The sequence below is a fragment of the Seriola lalandi genome, unplaced genomic scaffold (genome assembly GCF_002814215.2).
Source record: "Seriola lalandi dorsalis isolate HSWRI2012SDOR001 ecotype SW California unplaced genomic scaffold, Sedor1 jcf7180002054925, whole genome shotgun sequence".
NCBI classification, from domain to species: domain Eukaryota; kingdom Metazoa; phylum Chordata; class Actinopteri; order Carangiformes; family Carangidae; genus Seriola; species Seriola lalandi.
The window spans coordinates 1,006,942-1,025,837 of NW_019525477.1; the positions used below are offsets into that span (position 1 = coordinate 1,006,942).

Here is an 18,896-nt window from a genome sequence, read left to right on the forward strand (position 1 = left end):
GACTATCCTGACCCCACAGTCATTGCTGCAGACCTGCATGGCCAGAGAGACTGGAGGATGACTTGATGGCCACTTCACAGCTCCACTGGAGCAGCTGACAGCTCAGTTTCTTCAAGGCACTCCAGATGTGCCCCTTGTCTATTTTTATGATTTTACAGAGTCTAAAGTTTGACCTGTAAATCATAAGGTTCAGAGTTTCAAATCGCCACTGCCTTGTCATTCATTTGGATTGGTCACAAATTGTAATGAAGTCGTGTTAGAAATTAACGAAAGCCTAGTGTCAGCAGCAACGTCAGTGCAGCATGTTGACGCTCATTAGTTTGATTTATCAAAAAAAAAAAGATAAAAATAAACTATTACACGTTCCCTTAATTTAATATGGTACGATCAAAAAATTATATTTTTTCATTTAAAATGAGTGTTGCGAATTAAATGGTTGAATGCAGCACAGTCAGGGGTGATGTTCTGTTGTTAACAGTTTTGTTTATTTCAAACAGACATGAAAGGTAAGAAAAATAGACATGATTTCATGGTGTTGCACAGTTAAGTGAGACAAACAAAATAAACATCAGTGTTTCACAATGCATTCCTGTGCACCACCCATGCAATAAATACTACTACTCTTGTGATGCATATCGTTATTGTTAAGAGATTCATACTGTTGTCACTTTGACTTTATGTTGTTGTCTGGTTTTACTCACGCTCTGTAATCTCCTTTTGCAGCAGGGTATGAACTGGTGGGGGTGTGTCTGGGTGGGAACTAACTCCAAAATACAAATCACGTGTTGGCTCGAGTTCTTTACGTGTCGAGAAACACCGCCCTCCCGCGGAGCATGGCAGTATGGCAAAAATAACAGCACCTCAGGACTAAACCATTCACTTGTCAACGCAGAGATGCAATCACAGATTTTCAAAAATCTGGCAAAAATTCCACTAAAGCCTTAATATTATTGAATAAATAAAACTGTAATTTTAACAAACACAAATACTTACACTTGTCCTGTGACAGACATTTTTGTAACATTAATGAGGATTGTTTTGCTCCCCGTGCATTGAAAGAGAGTGGTGCGGTCCAATAGTATTGAAGGCAAAGCTGAAAAACGGTTTGTTTTTACCGAGGGGAAGACGAGTTGCAGTTGTTGGCCGCCGCTGCACCTATTTTAAAAACGGTTGCAACATTTCTTATATATCTGGTCGGTTTTCAGACAGCACATTTCTTAGCTCGCCATGGCTCTGTGCGGGGGTGTCGGAGCCATGGCTTTGCCCAGCGAGCTTATCGTCCATATATTCTCCTTTCTGTCCGACCGAGACAAGCTCCGGGCCTCGGCGGTGTGTTCACGGTGGAGGGAGTGTCTCTTCTACCCCGCACTGTGGACCGAGCTCAAACTGCGGATAGGCGGTGGGTGTAACGGCGGCGGCTCCAGCTCCGAGGAGACCCCAAAGCTAGAATTCCTCATGCGGAAGTTCGGTTCTTTTGTGCGGGAGCTGCAGCTTGAACTCGCACCGGTAGAAGGCTACCTTAGCCCTCTTAACAACGAGCCGCCGTCCACCAGGATGGACCAGCCTCCCGGTCCCGATGGCGACCCGCAGCTCTCCGAGCGATGGAGAGACGCCATGGCCACCTACTTGGACCAGGTGTTGTGTGTGTTCACCAGCATCCGCAACAACAGGTAACATTACATTCGCTCTGAGACGTCTTTCTTGACGTTTGTTTTTATTCAGTTTTCCGGAATTCGCGTGACACAATGTAATTTTGTTGAAATTTCATTGTATTTGTTGCGTCGCAGTTAGCTAGGAGCTAGCTAGCTCTGTTAGCTATAAACAAACCCTGACATTAGGAGTTACGTAATCAGGACATGTCTTTGCGGTAGAGCTAGCACCCAGTGTTATCTTTATGTATCTGAAGACATTGGTTAAATAATGATATTTAACTGCCTAGTTTTACATTCACTGTCTTCAAATAATAATGTATGTATGATGAATGCGTCAGTGTCAATGCCAATTCAAATGCTCGTCTGCGATTCTTTTGTTGCCAGTTCTATTTTCCATGTTGCGTTGGTCTCCATACCAGCAGATACAATGCAGAACTGGTGGTGGCTAGAGAAAGCTTTGTTGCGTGTGACTTGCTGATATCAGCACTGACACACACATATACAGTGTATGTGTGCATATATTTAGCTCTGGTATGTCATTGCATATTGTAGGATGTAATTACCTATTAGCTCCACAGATCAAATCTGGTCACTTGTATAATTTCTGCAGTGGAAGTTGCTATTCTGTAAAACTTTTCCTTTGAATGTCGAGATTCCTGATTTCGAGGCAGAATCTCTATACCTTCTCCCACGTTCTCTATTATTCTCTGCACTGCTTTTGTAGTATTTAAATAGCAGCCATCCAAAGCTGTGCAGTTCATGTCTTATTCTGCTGAGGGGGCTGAAACATTTTCTGTTGTCTGAATCCTTCTTACTGAGCAGTTTCCATTCAAAAAAAACTAACCTAACCTGAGTCCCTGTTCAGTGGTGTACACTAATTCTTACATGGCTTTGAAATGTGACAAAATTAGGTACATCCAGTATGTATACAGAAGTTGCTTAATTTTTGGATGTGGTGTTCATGGTAAATATTGTTCCACCAGAAATAAAGTATCATGTAAGAAAAGTTTTTTATTTCTCTTTAGGAAGCTACCACAAATTCAAAATATGGAAAATTAACAAAGTTGTATCAGTTAGTCCATGACTTGTATCATTTCCTGTCAATACAAAGCAATAAAGTATTTTGATTTCTTGTATTCTAAAGATGCAGTGAAGATTATTATTTAGTTCATATTGTAGAGTATTACATTATAGTATGGAAGCAGGACTTAGCTCCTGTCCTTATTGAAACTCAAATAGGATTTGCTGCATGCTGTGTTCAGTTTCTTATTTCCAGACAACCATAGGCAAACCTGCAATTAAAAATGTTCATTTGGCAAGTGAGTAGTTTTAGTAGTATCTCATAATAAAATATTTCATAGTCAGCTAAGTATGTTATTTGGTATTTCATTGGTAATCACTAACACTTCAAACCAGTTGCCCACTGCCCCAAACACATCACTTGACAGCTGCTATATCCAACAGCCCTCATGTTCTGAAGTAGTCTGTGTTTCTTTCAACAAACACATTGGTCCAACTCCACTGGTGCTGGTACATGTTCAAAATAATGAGAACAGGTAACTCACTGTTCCATTATAAGCAGTTTCGCACACTAAGTAGCTGCACATAAGTCTGCTGTTGGTTTCGTTGCAGAGGCTTAGCTCTCAGCTGGTTTACAGGAAGTGGGCTGCATAACATAATATACACAGTACACAGTAATGTTTGACTGCACGGCACACGAGCCATTGATGATCATTTCCCACAACTTACATCTTCTAAACATTAATGTCAAATCAGATGTAGACTGTCTGTTCAGAAGAATGTAATTGAGCACATTTTGACCTCTATGCTTACCTTGACTGCTTTTCCAAGCCCCAACTTTTGGCATATAGACTGCGGCTTGATTGCTGCCAATCTATTTTGGGTATGGGGATATAAAGGGCTCTAGGCAGCAGTGCAGGGCAGCCATAATTCTGTGGTGACAACTTGGCAATATACAAACTAGGGATAGATTAGTTTGCCTTATTAAGTTGTTTGGATTGGAAATGGTTACACACAAACTCTAGTCTAGACCAGACACCACTCATGTGCAATGTGCGATAAAACCTGATACACAGCTTGTACCTGTAATGAATTAAACAAATGTTGACAGAACAAGACAAATTATAATAAAACCATTGTCTTCAGATAATTGCCAGGGGATGTTATATGTTCCTCTGTCAAATCAGTCAGTTAAAGATACAGAAATTTTATGGGTTTGTAGCATAACTAGGCTACCACCTACTAAATTGCTATTGTTGAAAATTGGGATATCACTTTCTACTGAAGGAGAACGGATATAAACCAAATTTGTCTTTTATTCAAATGTTTTATAAATGACACCATATCACACTGATGTTTTTCCAACAACTAGGTGTCTTGTTTTTATAGATCAGTCTAGTATTGTTTCTGCTTTCTAACTTTGCCTCTCTCATTTTCTAGAAACCTGCAGAAGCTGAGTCTGTATGGAGACACCTGTATTCTCCAGCAGGAAGGACTATTAGACAGCTCTAACCTGCACCAAATTCACCAAGGGGACAAAAAGATCAATGAGTAAGCACACTCAACAGAAAAGTAATTTTCTGTAGAATGTCAGAAATGGTTAGATATTGTAGTTGTTTCTGTCCGTAGAATGGTAACTTGCATTGCAAAGAAAAATGCACTTTATGTAAATCTGCAGTATGCTATTATTTATGTAATTGAGTGATTGCAGAGCATTATTTGATGAAATACTGGGTATTGTCTGTAGCCACTGATATTCAGTTTTGCTTATGTGGGAATCTTAGTTTTAAAATGACACTGTTGCAACCCTTGTTGGATTGGAAGCAGTGTGTTTTTTGTTTTAAATAGTAATTAAATAACAAAATGGGGGGATTTTCATAAGACAGTTTGACATCATCCAGTTAGAGGGCATGCAGCATCTCCAGCATCAGCACAGCACACAGTGTATCCTCATCAAACACACTCACCATGTGTAACCAGCTGCCTGTCAGCAAACTGCTGGTATAATGTAGCCTAGACTGCTAAGGTGCATGCTCTGTGGATCAGTTTCTAAAGGGGAGCAGCAAATGATGATGTCATGTTTTTAAAATAATCCAGTATGCTGCTAACATGCTAATTAGCAGATCTTGTCCCCGGTAGATTCAATGTAGATTTCAGAATCTGTGGTCAGATCTTCAGTCTGAGAAAATAACCCTGTTGATACCCTCAGAGCTACCTGAGCATGGATTTGGAGACGTTGGTTCCATATGTCTTATATTCCCAAATAAAAGCATAAAGGAAAAAGCAAAATATTACATTTTCCCAGTGTTGTATATCTTTCTCTTTGCAAAAATCTATATCCTGATCTGAATCCTGTTTTTCTTTCGTTGCCCCCAAGGTTTATTTTCAGGTTGAACAGGTCTTATGGGTGTGTTAAATGAACCTTGTAGGAAGCTGTAGTCATGCTGGAGAAGTGAATTTAAGCTAATTTTCCTCCTGCCTCTGTTCGTTAACCCTTCCCCTCTACTCTCTGCAGAATCCAGCAGCTGTTCATGGAGTTGCTGTCTAACAGCAGGCAGCTGAGGTGGTTGTCCTGTAGCTTCATGCTGGGTCTGGTGACTCCCTGCTCCTTAGCTTGCCTGTCGAATCCTTCAGCTGAGACCCTGCAGCACCTCAGTTTACTGGACCACCAGCTAGGTATGCATTTTTCTGGTATATCACAAGCTTGGCGGCACGTACTAGATGACTGAACAGTCCCTTCAAAGCTCAAGCTCAGTATTTATCTACAACATGTCACCTTTCTTGAATTGTCCTCAGGCCCCCTCATCTCACCATCAGAGTTAGATCGCCTCTCTAATCTTAATTCTCTGGCTCTGGATTTCTCCGACTTGACATCTGAGCTTTGTGGTCTGCTGGCATCTCCACGCCGAACTCCACTGCATCGCCTCTCCCTGCTGCTCAATGGCGCTGCCCTGGAGTTCAAACCATTAGAAGGGACAGCCACAGAGGACGATTGGAAGGCACTGGTAATGCAACAGCTGTCTGTGATTCTCTGTGTTGCAGGAGCTCTGTTTGATGACAGGATGTGAATGTTTGTTGAAATGTACAAATAAACCATGAATACATCAATCAAGTTTACCTGATCCTCCCCAGGTTCGTGTGAGTGCCAACCTGCGAGTGTACATTATGGCCCTGGAGGTAGACAGCTCGGAGCTCCTCAGGGTCCTGAAACCTAGCCTTCCTCTGGAGCGCCTCCACCTCGACAGTTACAGCACGCTGGTGACGGATGCCACATTGGAGCTCATCTCTCAGCAGTACAACAAAACGCTGACTCACTTCCTGCTTCTGAGGGATGACCCCGACTTCCCTGACCTCAGTGTCAATCGCAACGAAGACCCCTTGGTCCTCTTAGCATGGAGATGTACTCAGCTGGCTGTACTGGTGATACATGGTAAGTTCAGCTTGTTGTTTGGGGATATATACAGTTATGGTCAAATTGTTGGCACCCCTGAATTTTAAGTACAGATTTTAGAATATCTTCAGAAATGTATTTTATTTTATTTATTTATTTATTTATTTATTAGATGATTTTATAAAATGTTCAAACTTATTGAACAACAACAGAATTGTATGAAAAATTTGTATATACTGAAAAAAAAAATACAGACACAAAATGTATGTTGGACACACCTTTTAATGAATTTAAATTAGTTCCTAAATAAGACTCACCTGTGCTTAATTTTCAGTGTTCACATGACCTGAATTAACCAATGAATGATGGTTTATGGACTGATTTTTTTTTCTCCACTGTCTTTTTGACAATGGTGATGGACAGTGGTCTGAGTGCATCGCAAATATTTTTATTGAAAAAACAGAACAGTTCCAAAAGCCACAAAACAATCACCAATGATCTTGAAATCCCCAATTAAGCAGTTTGTAATATTACCAGGAAGTTTCACAGCCATAAAACTGTTAAGACACTTCCAGGATGTGGCTCTAAGAAGAAACTCAGTGAGAGAAGTCAGTGAAGATTGGTACATATTGTTGAAAAATACCACATAAGACATTTAAACAGCTTCAGGCTGACCTGAGGCAATCTTGAGTGGTGGTTTCAGCCTGTACCATACGCTGCACCCTAAACTAAGTAGGGCTCCATAAAGGCTACGGTGGACACCAGTGTTAAAAGGCAAAAAGGCAAAAGTTTGCAAAATGGATAAGCCACGGTGTTTCTGGGATAATGTTCTATGGACATATGAAACCAAAGTAGAGCTCTTTGGGAATGCAGTGCATCAGTTTATTTATAGGCAATGAAATGAAGCCCATAAGAAAAAGAACACTGTACCTACAGTGAAACATTGTAGAGGCTCTGTCATGCTGTGGGGCTGTTTGCTGCCTCTGGTACTGAAGGCACTGAATGTACAATGGCGCAAACTACCAGCAGACAGGTGCAAGAAGCTTCCTGATGTCTAAAAGAAACATTTGGCCGTCATTGTTCCCAAAGGTTCTGCAACCAAATATTTTTGGTAAAGGTGCCAATAATTGTGTCCGGGATACATTTTGTGTTTTGTATAATTTCACTGTTATGCAATTTGTTTTTTTTTAGTGGCATCATTTATTGTTTGTGTGGTAACCTGACAGTAGTTCTTTTCCAAAACCAGATACAACCATAAACTAAATGAGTGGGTTTTGGCCACTTGGGTCAAAAAGTTTTAGACACAACACAAAAATACTATTGTGAAGTTGTTATGTCTTACAAACATTTTTACACAACAAGTTTTCTCCATCTCTGAAACGCATCACTGATATTGATACATATGCATCTGAAAGGTCGTGCACACTCATCTGTATTTGTAGAATAGCCAATAGGATTGCTCTCTCACTGATTGGCCAAAGTCTCTAGCCCCGGGCTAGATTGTCTAAGGTCTGAAAACAGAACCAAGAGGAGGTTAGTCAGACCACTTCAATTATCATATGCTGAAAAGTGATTGTGGAAGCTCAAAAATTGCTGTCTAGCCAAACTTTAAAGATTGTTTAGTTTCTGTGCTATTGAAGTTTCCTATGTGGGAAACAGAAGAGATTTGCTTAGTTACAATAGCCTGTTTTTAAATTCTGCTCTCCACCTGCCCAAGACATTGTAGTTAATATTTCCGTTTTGTCAGTGCTCGCCTGCAGCAACTGCCACTCGATCCTACAGGCATTGTGTTTGTCTGGAATTAGGTCAAAGTTCCATCTGGGCTGATGCATAAATAAAAGGAAGTGATAAATAGAAAGAAGGACGCCAAGTTCAGATGAAAGTAAATTCACAAGCTAATATGTTTTAATGTTTAATTCATACTATCACGATTTATTAAGTCATGGTTTGTAGCCAGTGGTACGTTGAGTGTAAAACTGTATAGCATACTATTAGTCCTTAATATTGGCAAGATTAGTCCAACCCCCCCTCACATCATCTTCCTCTGTAGGTTACACTGTGTGGTCCCACAACTTGGTGGCCATCTCGAGGCTGCGAGGCTCCAGTCTTCGGATCCTGACCGTTTCTGAGGAGAGCATCGACTTCGACCCGGACCAGTCGGTGTGCATGGAAGGCGACCCAGTCCATAACCTGGTCAAGGAGGTGTCGCTGGGCCTCGGCCGTGTCTGGCACCCATGCCTGGATTCTAGCCTGGTTTTGTCCGAACCTACCCAGCACTTCCACCGCGAGCTGCAAGCCTTCAGCATGGGCATGTAGGCAAGGATGGCAAATCCAATACATCACAGCCTAAACTGTGTCAAGACCAGACCAGACCCACCAGGTCCAAGTCAGCAGACCCAAGTGAGAAATCTAAACTGGATCTTAAAGCAGTCTATAAAGTAAATTCATGTGAACTGATGTGAGCTGATTGTTTTTATTTTATTTTTATTTTTTGTGTTGCTTTCACAGGGGGTTTAGCACACAATCAATTCTTACTGTTTTCCAACAGATTCCCTGTTTTCTTGCTTTGCCTCTTGGTTATCAGGTTAGCCAATGACTTAGAGAACAGATTCAGTCTTTGAATTTTTTAAAAATAGATTATCCAATTAAGAATATTCAATTAAAAATAGGATATTATGATTAAAATTTGATATTCATTCAGTTTAAAGGAATACCAATCTGTGATATCTGACAACTGACAAGACAGTTTTTAATTTGTTTGCTAAAATGGTTCATCCTGCCCCTTCAAATGCCCCCTTGTCCAACATGGCCCAGTCTGGTCTGGTCTTGCCCACAAGAAGTATTCAGAGCTCGATGTCTCTCCTTCACCTTAATAACCTCCAAGAGCCTCTGTATAATGTAACTTTGATTTGTTTTTGTTGTTGTTTTATTTTATTTTATTTTATTTTTTTAACTGTTTTCCATCTCTCCCTGCTCTGTGTATAATCTTGTTTTTCCTGTGTGGTGGTTCCCTTGCCTGTATAGGCTTTGTATGTATTTAAATACAGATATATTATTATCCTGCTCACAGTTAGGACAGAACAGGCAGGCGGGTTGAGTGATAGACTGGTGGGATTTTCGGGGGGGGGGGGGGTTGTATTCAGACACAAGCTATTAGCTTTAGTTGTGAAACTATTTTGCTTTTTCTTTTTTTGAAAAAAAAAACAAAAAAAACTTTGTTCGGTCAGTCTGTCTGTCCGCTCCACTTTAGCAAACGTTGGAGTTTGTAAACTAACTGATCAATCACTTCCTGGGTAACACAACCTAAGCTGCTTCTTCTGTTGCTCTGAAAGAACACCTTGTGCACTTGTCCACTTGTTCGAGAGCCTTGCCAGCAGGGTGGGAAACTCCACTGTAAAATGGCCGACTGTGGCTGGTGCTAATCAATTTTAATGCAGTTCTCAGCAACAGCCATGTCAGTGCCATGACTCAGATAATCCTTAGGTGAGTGGCATTTCGAAGCCTCTATTAAGGGTTTTCACCACCTTACCAATGGTGTTACGGAGAATATTGTTACATGCTTGCAGCCAGCACACTTCCCACCCTGCTCACTTGTCGACTTTTTGGGAAAACCTCACCAGTTGACTGAATAGGGAGCCTCGTCTTCCGACTGACATTCAGAGCCAAACTATGAAAATTCAGCCCGTCACAATACAGCACCCCTACTGTGTTCTGTTTTGATCTGTAGTGAGCTGGTCCTAAATCATTGCATCTTTTTTTCTGTATTCAGGATGAATATAAGCTGCCTTTTGCTCTGCTCTAGAGGTCAAAACTTTCCAACTAGCATCACTGGTTTCAGAGCCCCTTTTGTATTGAAATGTCAAGTCATCAAGTCAAAGAAAAGAACAGGAGTGGGCACCATAATATGAAGGGCTCTGTGATTTAAAACAAAAACAAAAAAAAGTAGTTCTGTATTATTTTAAAGAGGAAATAGGTTTTCACTCCATAATGCCATATATGTATCTGTGTTTTGAGATATCTCTGTAACTACTTCCAAAGGCCATGCTAAAACAGCACCAGTATTCTGTAGGCACAGCTTCTTAAGGTGGCAAATACCAAACCCAGGTTTCTGCAGTCATGCCAGCAGTACTGTAGGTAGGAACCAGTTTTTCTCAGTGGCAGCAGGTGTTCTTGTTTTGGGATAAAAGTAAGAGTAAGACCAGGGAAAAGAAGAGGGTGCACTGAATGTAACTCAACTATCATTCTGTTGGCCAGTCAGTCAGTTTTACTGTAGAGTTATATTTGCCGCAGAACTTTGGCAGATGCACATTTTGCCAACAGCGGGGATTGCTGAATAAGTGAGTTTGGACGTTGTAGGTTTCACTGATTTTTTCCAAGAAATGGCACCTACAGCACAGCGTAGTTTTGGGTTGTTTGTGGCAAAAAGTTTTCTCTGTCAGTCTCAGGTAGGCTTTTAACATCACTATGACCATGACCGTGGTGATGATGGTGTCTCGTCGGGTGTGTGAAACAATCAGTTAATGTGAGAAATAGTCTTTTTTTTTTTTATTTCCTCTTGAGTCACAGTTGCCTTTGAAGCAGTCCCTTGTTTTCTGGATACAGTTGTTGTTGTTATTGATGATGTTGTTTATCTTGCCATCTGATGAGCCCTCACACCGCCTTGGTTGGAGGGTCAGCAAACCTAATCATACATTTGTTTTCAAAGATTAAGGTTGATAAAGACTAAAGAATGGCAAAAGCAATCTGTTCATTGCACGTGTTATCTCTCCAGTAGATGATGTGGGGGGACAGAGAGTGACCGTAGGAAATCCATCCTGTCAATAGAGGACCTGCTGGGCCCAATTAATGTCTGAACTGAATGTAGTCAGTCTTCCTGGGTGAAATGATGTCAGGCACAGTGGATCTTGTCTGGCTGTGCAGCTGGCTTGTTCTGCAGGCATTCATTAACAAAGGTGAAAGCATGACTTTGATTGAATCATTGTCTCTTTTATTGTCCAATTCTATTTTTTTTTTAAATCACTGAGTGTATGCCTTTGCTCTAATAAAGAAATACATGTTATTCCAGCTCTGTGGAAGCACTAGCAAGGCATGTTCATGGCTGACGCCAGACAAAATATCTTATGCTACAGACAAATGTGATTTTTGAGTATCACCAGTAGAAAACTGGGCCCAGTTTGGCTCTATCTGATGCTCCGGTGTTGTGACTGCTAAGTGGTTATGATGGTTGTGGTGCGCTGGTGTCTTATGAAGGCATGTCCTGAGCTGAGCTGGGATTTTAACAGGAAAATCAAAGTTAGGGTGGGCTATGGTGCACCTGCCTTTCACGAGCAAATGCTGTCAGCCTGCTCTTGTCAGGAAAGTTGCCCTCCCAAATGGATACAGCTCGGCTCAGTCTGAGATCAGGGCAATGGCATTGCAGACTGTGAAGGTCCATATCAAGGTCTATAGTTTACAAGGTTGACTTGCAGTTTTTTTTTCTTCCATAGACTGATATGGAACCAGAGTCACATGGCATGCCAGCACTTTGCTTGGTTCAGAATGGCTTGGTCCTGCTGACGGGCCTGTGGTTACCAAATGTTTGCTCGTCTGTTAAGGGACCTTGATGGTTTAGCCATGATAATCTCTCTAGTCCTTGGTCCATATCTCAGGATGAATGCACTTTGGTACCAAGAGTTTCTTTTAAAGGCTGCCCGTGGCTGTGTATATAGAGCTGTTCACTCACACTCAGAGGGGATAGCTATACCAACATAACACATTCAGACCAAAATATGTTGGTTTTTATCTTATCTTCCTCCTCCCTTCCTCTAATTCTCCCATTCCTCATTTTAGAAATCATGTTTGTTTCTGTGTAGGTTTGTGTTGTGTGTTGTCACCGGTCGATAAGGAGGGAAATCACTGCAACTTTATAGTAGAATGTAATGTCAAACTAGATTTTCTCAGCTAAGCAAATAGACTTTTACAAACCACAGATATTAACAAGCCGATTTTACAGACTCCATCCCCAGCTACCATGTGTTTCCTCCTTTGTTTCCTGTCTTCTCGAGTCTTCACGTGTTATTGGCTCCACACTAGAAGTCAGAATTCACTGTTTGGCCAGTCAGGTTGAACCCTTATGGCCATGTTTCTGCCCAGAACAAAAAGAGTGGTTGTGGTTTGACCTACAATATGACTATCATCAGCTAGAGCAGATAAAATAGCAGATAAAAAAAAAAATACCCCTCTTATCATAGGTTTCACTTCCAGATAGTCTTCCTGTATGGAGGACAAAGTCTTTATCAAAAGTTGATGGTTTGACTATTTTCATCCATCTGTTAGATATACTGCTCATCCTTTGAAGGTCGCATGGCTGATGAAGCGAGAGGCAGGGTACACCCTGGACAGGCTGCCAGTCTATCATCGGGCTGGTTTGACAATTTGTGATATAGAAAATTTTAAAAACCTTTAGGCAACAGCAGTGCAGTGTTAGTTTTTGTGTTTCTCACCAAAACACACCAACATTTTAGCAAAGATGGCGTGGACAGAACTCTCTGTTGTCCTTGCAAAGAGAGAAGAGGTGAGATAAAGTTTTGCCTCTAAGGCAAATAACTTTACACTCAGATAGGGTTTGACACATTAGGAGACAGAAACGGTCACAGTATAGCATAGCATTTTCAAAAAACACTGTCAGTGGAAACATGACCTGTCCCTGATCCCTGTGTGTCAATAGCTAAATATTGAGCCATCTTGTGCCTGAAAGCCTCTGGAGTCTCACTGCTTTTCAAACCTTTTGCTCCCTCAAGTCATTGGCTTTGTGATGTATGTTAGTTGTCGCTGTGATTGTTAGTTCACTCGTTAGGGAAGCATCATTACGAGCTACAGTAGCTAGGAGTTTCAGCACATGTGTTTTAATATTTCTTAGAGCGTGCCTGTATTTTCTGCGCAAGTCTTCATGTAAAATTTTCAAGTTGTAACCAGTAGTAATGTGTGAAATAGAATGGTGTGAATGTGTGTGCGTGTGAGAACAGGTTATCAGCAGTGCAGCCATCGTATGTTTTCTGCATGTGTGTGTGTGTATTTAAGGTGGGGGCTTGCTCATGTTCAGCAGTGTTGTCTTATCACCTACTGCAGCAGGAAACAGGAACAGAAATCGTTCGTTCTCAGGGTACAATCGGTTTTTCAGAAAGAGGAGGAGGACGGAAAAGTAACAGTAGCTCAGGCCTCTAGCTCACTCACATGAATATTAGGAGTCACTGGATCTGTTCTCCTCCCTTGATGTGTTCTAAGCTGCCAAAGACCACAGTGGAACAAACTTAAACCCAGACACAAGTCTATCTGAAGTGCCCGCATACACACACACTGGCAGGAGGCTGGTCCAGTATTCTTCTCTACTCTACACCTCCTTCTAGTACTTCCTCTTCTGTTATTACTTTCTTTTTCCCCTTGCTCCTTGTGGTTCACCCCACTCTCAGTTTCTTCCACTGAAAACTACTGCTCTGTTATTGTGTGTCCAAACTCTGGCCTTGTTATACTGTGGACCAAACTGTGATGGACTAGATGAAAAGTCAACAGTCTCATTCTGTAGCTGGGGCAAATACAAACCAAAGCAGACCTGTATGCAAAGGTTTGGCCAATGTTAGTGTCAGCACCCTTTGTTCTCAAATTTAGGATTTCACACTAGCTGTACTGAATGTGTGTTATGGAAGCCACATTTATGTCCAACATATGCTAGTTAATAAAGGTTTACAGCATTGTTGCATCTACAGGACATGTTGCTGCAGCCTCATAAAGCCAAGTGAGGCCTTTCTTGTCCAGCACAGAACAGTTCTGCAGTATGACAGAGGCTTAAGCAGAGCAGTCCGGAGTTGGACCGTGTCAAAAACATTTGTTCACCATATTTCCTCCCTCCTTCTCTTCATCATCACCTGTTTCACTGTGAGGAGTGAGTGAATGTAAAAACTAAAGGCGAAGAGGACGAGGCGTTTGGTTCAATCTCGGAACACGTCGGGGACTAAACACTTCCTCAAATGCTTCCAGAAGCTACTCGCTGACAGATTGTAGCTTCCCCCACTAGGACAAAGGCCACTGTGCCTGATGTGTGTTATACGTTGTGTGGCCTGCCAGCCTGTGGCCAAGGTCAGATTTGACAGGAAGTGTTTAGTCCTGGGCTTTCTGGAGCTGTGAAGATTTGCTGCTAGAGATCTGCTAGGAACAGGACATTCCACAAAGGGGGGGTCGCTCAGGCCATCTGACTAGCAAACAGTTTACTACATGGCCAGTGTCTGCATGAAAATTAAACTTACTTTTTTTAAACTTTTGAATGATCTGATTTTGAAGGGATCGGGAATGCAGCTAGCACTGACAGTCACACCAGATTACCAGCTGGTCTGAGCAGAGTGGAGGTGTGAAGCCATTTAGAAGTGGTTGTTTAAAGTGTGTCGCTTTTTACAAAGGTGAACTGTGTTTCTAATGTGTTGTTCTGTGATGCCAAGCTTCACTTTCACTTGATGCTTCTGCATCCTGAGGCCATTTGAAGGGCCTTTTGTGTCCGGTACACAAAAGGTCACAAGTGAAAGCACTCCACACTCACTGTGCTAAACATAAGGACTAGCTACTCGCTCCATGAAATCAGGTGGTTTCACTCATTGAATCAATCTTCCAGTTTAAGAACGTCACAACGCTGTAAGAGGAGCTCAGTCTGCATATTTAGTACACACATAAATACACACAGAAGTCACAGTTCACCTTAATTATGGACACAAAGGGGCACCTGGAGTCTGGGCTGGGACTTATTTATACACCATATACAGACAGAGGTTTGTGTATAACTATACTATACTGTGTAAACACAGAAGGACTGATTGACACACAGCCAGCAGAGCCTTATCTTTAATGAGTTCTGCCGTCAAAATGACAGGTTTGGAGGCTTTAGAGAGGAGATGGGCTGTCAGTTATTCAGGAGATCATTACCAGCAGTTACTGTACATTCTTGTGGTTGCAGCCAGCTCGATCTGCCCTTTTGATTTGTTTATGTTTTTTTTTTCTGTGCTCTTTATATGCATTCATAGAGAAATCCTGGAAGATAGCAGGGCCCCTGTAACCTGATGGGTAATTGAATCCACAGAGCTGGCCTCTAATGTAGTCCATCTGAGACAGTTGGCCTTGACAGCTTATTAAAACTGTGTCGCAATCGCAGAACTGTAGATATACAGTGGATCTGGGTATGTCTGACCTGCCAAGCCCAGATACAAAGAGTTGGGCTTGAGACTTCTGTGCTAATACTTAATAGCCAGTACTAATCCTATTGACATTACCAGAAGTGCGAGTGTGTGTTATTTCTGTACCAAAGCAACAGACTGTGTCAGATCTGCATCAGTCTAAACACAGGCTCAGAGCCGCAGACAGACACACATCAGACGTAACCAGTTTCATTTCTCTTAAATCGTTGCTCAGACTCGTTGCCAGCTTGAGAGTTTGTGATCTTGACTCTCGGGATGTTTGCAATGTTTGCAAATAGCTGTACGACACAGGTAGTAAGATGGTTCTGGGCCTTAAACCTTCCCTAAAAGAGATTCAGGGAAGGGTTAAATGTTTCTGACAGGATTACCATTAAGAGACAGGGTTTCCTCATCACAATGTGAGATTTCAGACTCCTCATGTCTGTTTTATTTTTTTTATCTAAATGCTAAGACCATAGACTACTACCAGTACATGCAAGACTTTGAATGAGCTCACACAGGGCTGGACTCAGACAGGAGCGTGAAGAACCTGATTAACATCTTGATGTATGTTTCTGTTACTTGGAGAAAAACACTGGATGTGCATTGCACTGGTATAAAATCAGTCCTGTGTAACAGATAATAGATAGATGTGTATGAGGCTAGTTCTAATCTCAGTGGTTCACATAGAGCAAAGCCATCAGCAGCTGACCACACTGAGAACTGTAGAGGAAGTTTGGATTCTCCAGTTTTTTCTTTTTTTCAGTTTTAGCCATTGCTGACACTAAAACAGTTTATCCAGCCAGCTTATGATGATAATCCCAGCACAACTGGAACATTAAGGGAATCATGATATACTTGTTACTCTGTAGTTCTAGAGAAAAAACAACAATATGTCTCATAACATAACCTGGCCAAACTGTCAGTAGCTCTGGTGCACACCACAGAGATTGGTGTCACACCTGCCTATATCAAGGCACTGATAGATAGTCATGCTTAGTGTCAGCCAGCTATCTTCATTTAGATCTCAGCTACTGTGGCGCTGATGTTTCTGGCCGCTAAACAAAGTCTTTCTTGTCAAGTCTGGAGAGCCAAACCTCCTAATTAGCCAGGCAGGCAGGCCTGCTGCCCAGTCCAACCTTACAACTATGCAAGAGGAATGCATATAGTCCACTTTTTTTTTTTTCTGTTTTTATATTTAGTTTTTTCTTTTTCTCACTGTCACGCAGTAGAAATGAAGACGTAAACTAATAAGAACTTGCAATGACAATACTTGGCCTTATGATGATTTATGAAATCTTATCATTTAGTTTTAAGATCTTTTGATTCTGGTCAGCCAGCCCAGCGACAGCAGCGGTGACGGCGGGCTCACTCTTGGTCTCTGTGAGACTGGCTAGACGGCCCCAGTTTTATCGTGGTACGAATGTTGTGCATTTGTTTAAAATCAGGACAGTTTGCAATAACAGCAGTCTTACTAGTGGCCACAAAGGGGCACAAGCAGTGCTGACAGCGCCCGGCTGCGTCTTTAGAAAACCATAGAGGAAGAAATATAAACTATATAAATAGATATATAAACTCACATAGTGCATATTTGTATAGGTCTCAACAATGCATTACCGTGGTATACTCTTATGCAACACATGTCCGGGTTCAATTTATGAACATGAAGTATATTATGAAATCACACAGACTTTGTAAATCAGAAGCTACGTTGTTGTGTGTTTTTTGCAAAAATGGTTTTACCATCCTCAATGTTGAATATTCTGAGCGTTATGTTCCTGTGTGATTGTATTTGTTACAGTGAGCACATAGCAGTGGGTTTTACCTTCTTTCTGTAAGTAGGGACCCAGACGTAAACCAAAACACAGCTGGACCAGATTTCATGCACCATGGAGCATATTTCAAATTCATTTTATTATCTTTCTAAAACTTCCAAATCTGATCAGTGCACAGCTTTTAAAATATCAGTCTAGTTTCAAACAGAACTAGGTGTGTGGGTCCAGATGATTGATTAATCAACAGCATGGATTATGACTTGTTACGGCCAAACAAAAGTGTCCCACTGGTGTCCATGTAGCATTTTAGTAGTGAACCTGCCTAAGCCTTGGCAAATTGAAGACTGAAATCAGATAAAACTCTGATTTGAAATCTTCCCAGCTGTTTATTGGGTTAGTCTGCAGGGAAAGAGTCCTCTCCGGCTGAGAGGGCAGATTTTATCAATGAGAACAGTGTTGATCCATGGTTCTGTTGTGGAGAAAAGGGAGGACATATTACAAACCTCCATGTAAAACCTCTTAACTGACAGGTGGCGTACACTTGAGGGGTCAACCTGCCGAACGTTGATTTGAATCAATGTTGAATGAATGCTTCTCTTCTTTTAGTCAGTGAATAAAAGCATTAAAAAGTCTTTTGCCTCCATTGTCTTATTGTTTCCCTACCAGCTGTTTTCAGCTTCAGCAGATATTTGGTTATGCACCAACGGTTCTCCGTCCTCCAGGGGTTTAAAAGCCCTTCACTGTGTGTGAGGGTGATTTAGAATTGGTTACATGACACTTGTTATTGGAGCCCTTTAGTTCTTACAGCTTTTTTACAGTTTGACTTGGATGACAAGGGGGCGACTGATCTGTCAGTGCACCAGCAGCTGAACTCCCTCTAATGAGATGTTGAACCACAGTGAAAGATGAGTCATTTACAGCACATTTCCAGACAGGACTGCTGCTTGCCTCAGATGCTGATTTCAATAAGAATATCTATAAATTGATCAACAAGGACTTTAAAGATAAGACATAAAAACAAAGTCACTTTATAAAGGTGAAATGAAACAGGATGTTCTGGCTCAGTGACTCACAAACAGGCCACTACCCCGGTCGTACGTGGAGAGATTGTGGAGTAGCTCAGCTAAACTGGAAAGAAGACAAATGACAATCTTGTTCAGAAAAAAAGAACCTTTCACAGAAAGCACCTCTCAACATTATCACCAATAACAGCATGTTGCTGGATGTTGTAAATGTGTAAAAAGTCCAAATGGCTAAAAGAGAGCCTTATATGAAGCATCCAGTTATAATCAGTTAAACGCAATTTGACAAGTGTTAATGAAGGGGTGCTCGACCATTTATTAGTGGGTGTAGGTGCGCGGGGGTAAGTCACACTGTACTAGCTGACAAAAGGACCTGTCAGGAGTGGAGGTGTTCAGCTGCTACTCTAGCTAAGATAGATGTATTTGTCCATTTGCTCAAAGAGCTCCGGAAAGCCTGAAACATACCTCGAGAACAATTATCACAGTTTAACACGAGGTGAAGCTCCGAATTGAATTTTCCACACCGCTTTAATAAAACTGTTGCGTTTATTTTGTCATGCTACACTGTGTGTCGGGGTTGGGCTCGTTTGACAAACATACAATACAATACATATGTGCTGTCAGACTACAGAAACCAGACCTTGTCACTGGGCGCAGGGAACACTAACATGAGCTGTTCTCAATCCCTTGAGTGAGAAGGCAACATGAAAACACTTGTGCAAATGAGATTCAACCACTGTCTTCATGACAACACAACAGAGGGAAATGTAGGGAAAATTGTTGGTTGGTGACGAGCAGAGGGAGAGGAGGTGGAAAGAAGAGAGAGAGGAGGAGGCACTGAG

At 41.6% G+C, this 18,896-nt stretch overlaps 1 protein-coding gene across 1 annotated transcript; it reads left to right on the forward strand.

The window, feature by feature from the left end:
• Positions 1-1,126: 1,126 nt before the first annotated feature.
• fbxo33 (F-box protein 33) lies at positions 1,127-17,664 on the forward strand. The gene is made up of 6 exons (XM_023431548.2): positions 1,127-1,670; positions 4,113-4,223; positions 5,188-5,348; positions 5,469-5,677; positions 5,805-6,102; positions 8,114-17,664. The coding sequence occupies exons 1-6, from the start codon at positions 1,228-1,230 to the stop codon at positions 8,377-8,379; spliced, it is 1,488 nt and encodes a 495-aa protein (XP_023287316.1). The 5' UTR covers positions 1,127-1,227; the 3' UTR covers positions 8,380-17,664.
• The last annotated feature ends 1,232 nt before the right edge of the window (positions 17,665-18,896 follow it).

Excerpts from the sequence above, each read along its gene's own strand:
- fbxo33 (XM_023431548.2), top strand. The coding sequence starts at position 1,228 with ATGGCTCTGTGCGGGGGTGTCGGAGCCATGGCTTTGCCCAGCGAGCTT. Across the intron at positions 5,349-5,468 it reads TTTACTGGACCACCAGCTAG|GCCCCCTCATCTCACCATCA; the intron begins GTATGCATTTTT and ends AATTGTCCTCAG. Across the intron at positions 6,103-8,113 it reads GGCTGTACTGGTGATACATG|GTTACACTGTGTGGTCCCAC; the intron begins GTAAGTTCAGCT and ends CTTCCTCTGTAG.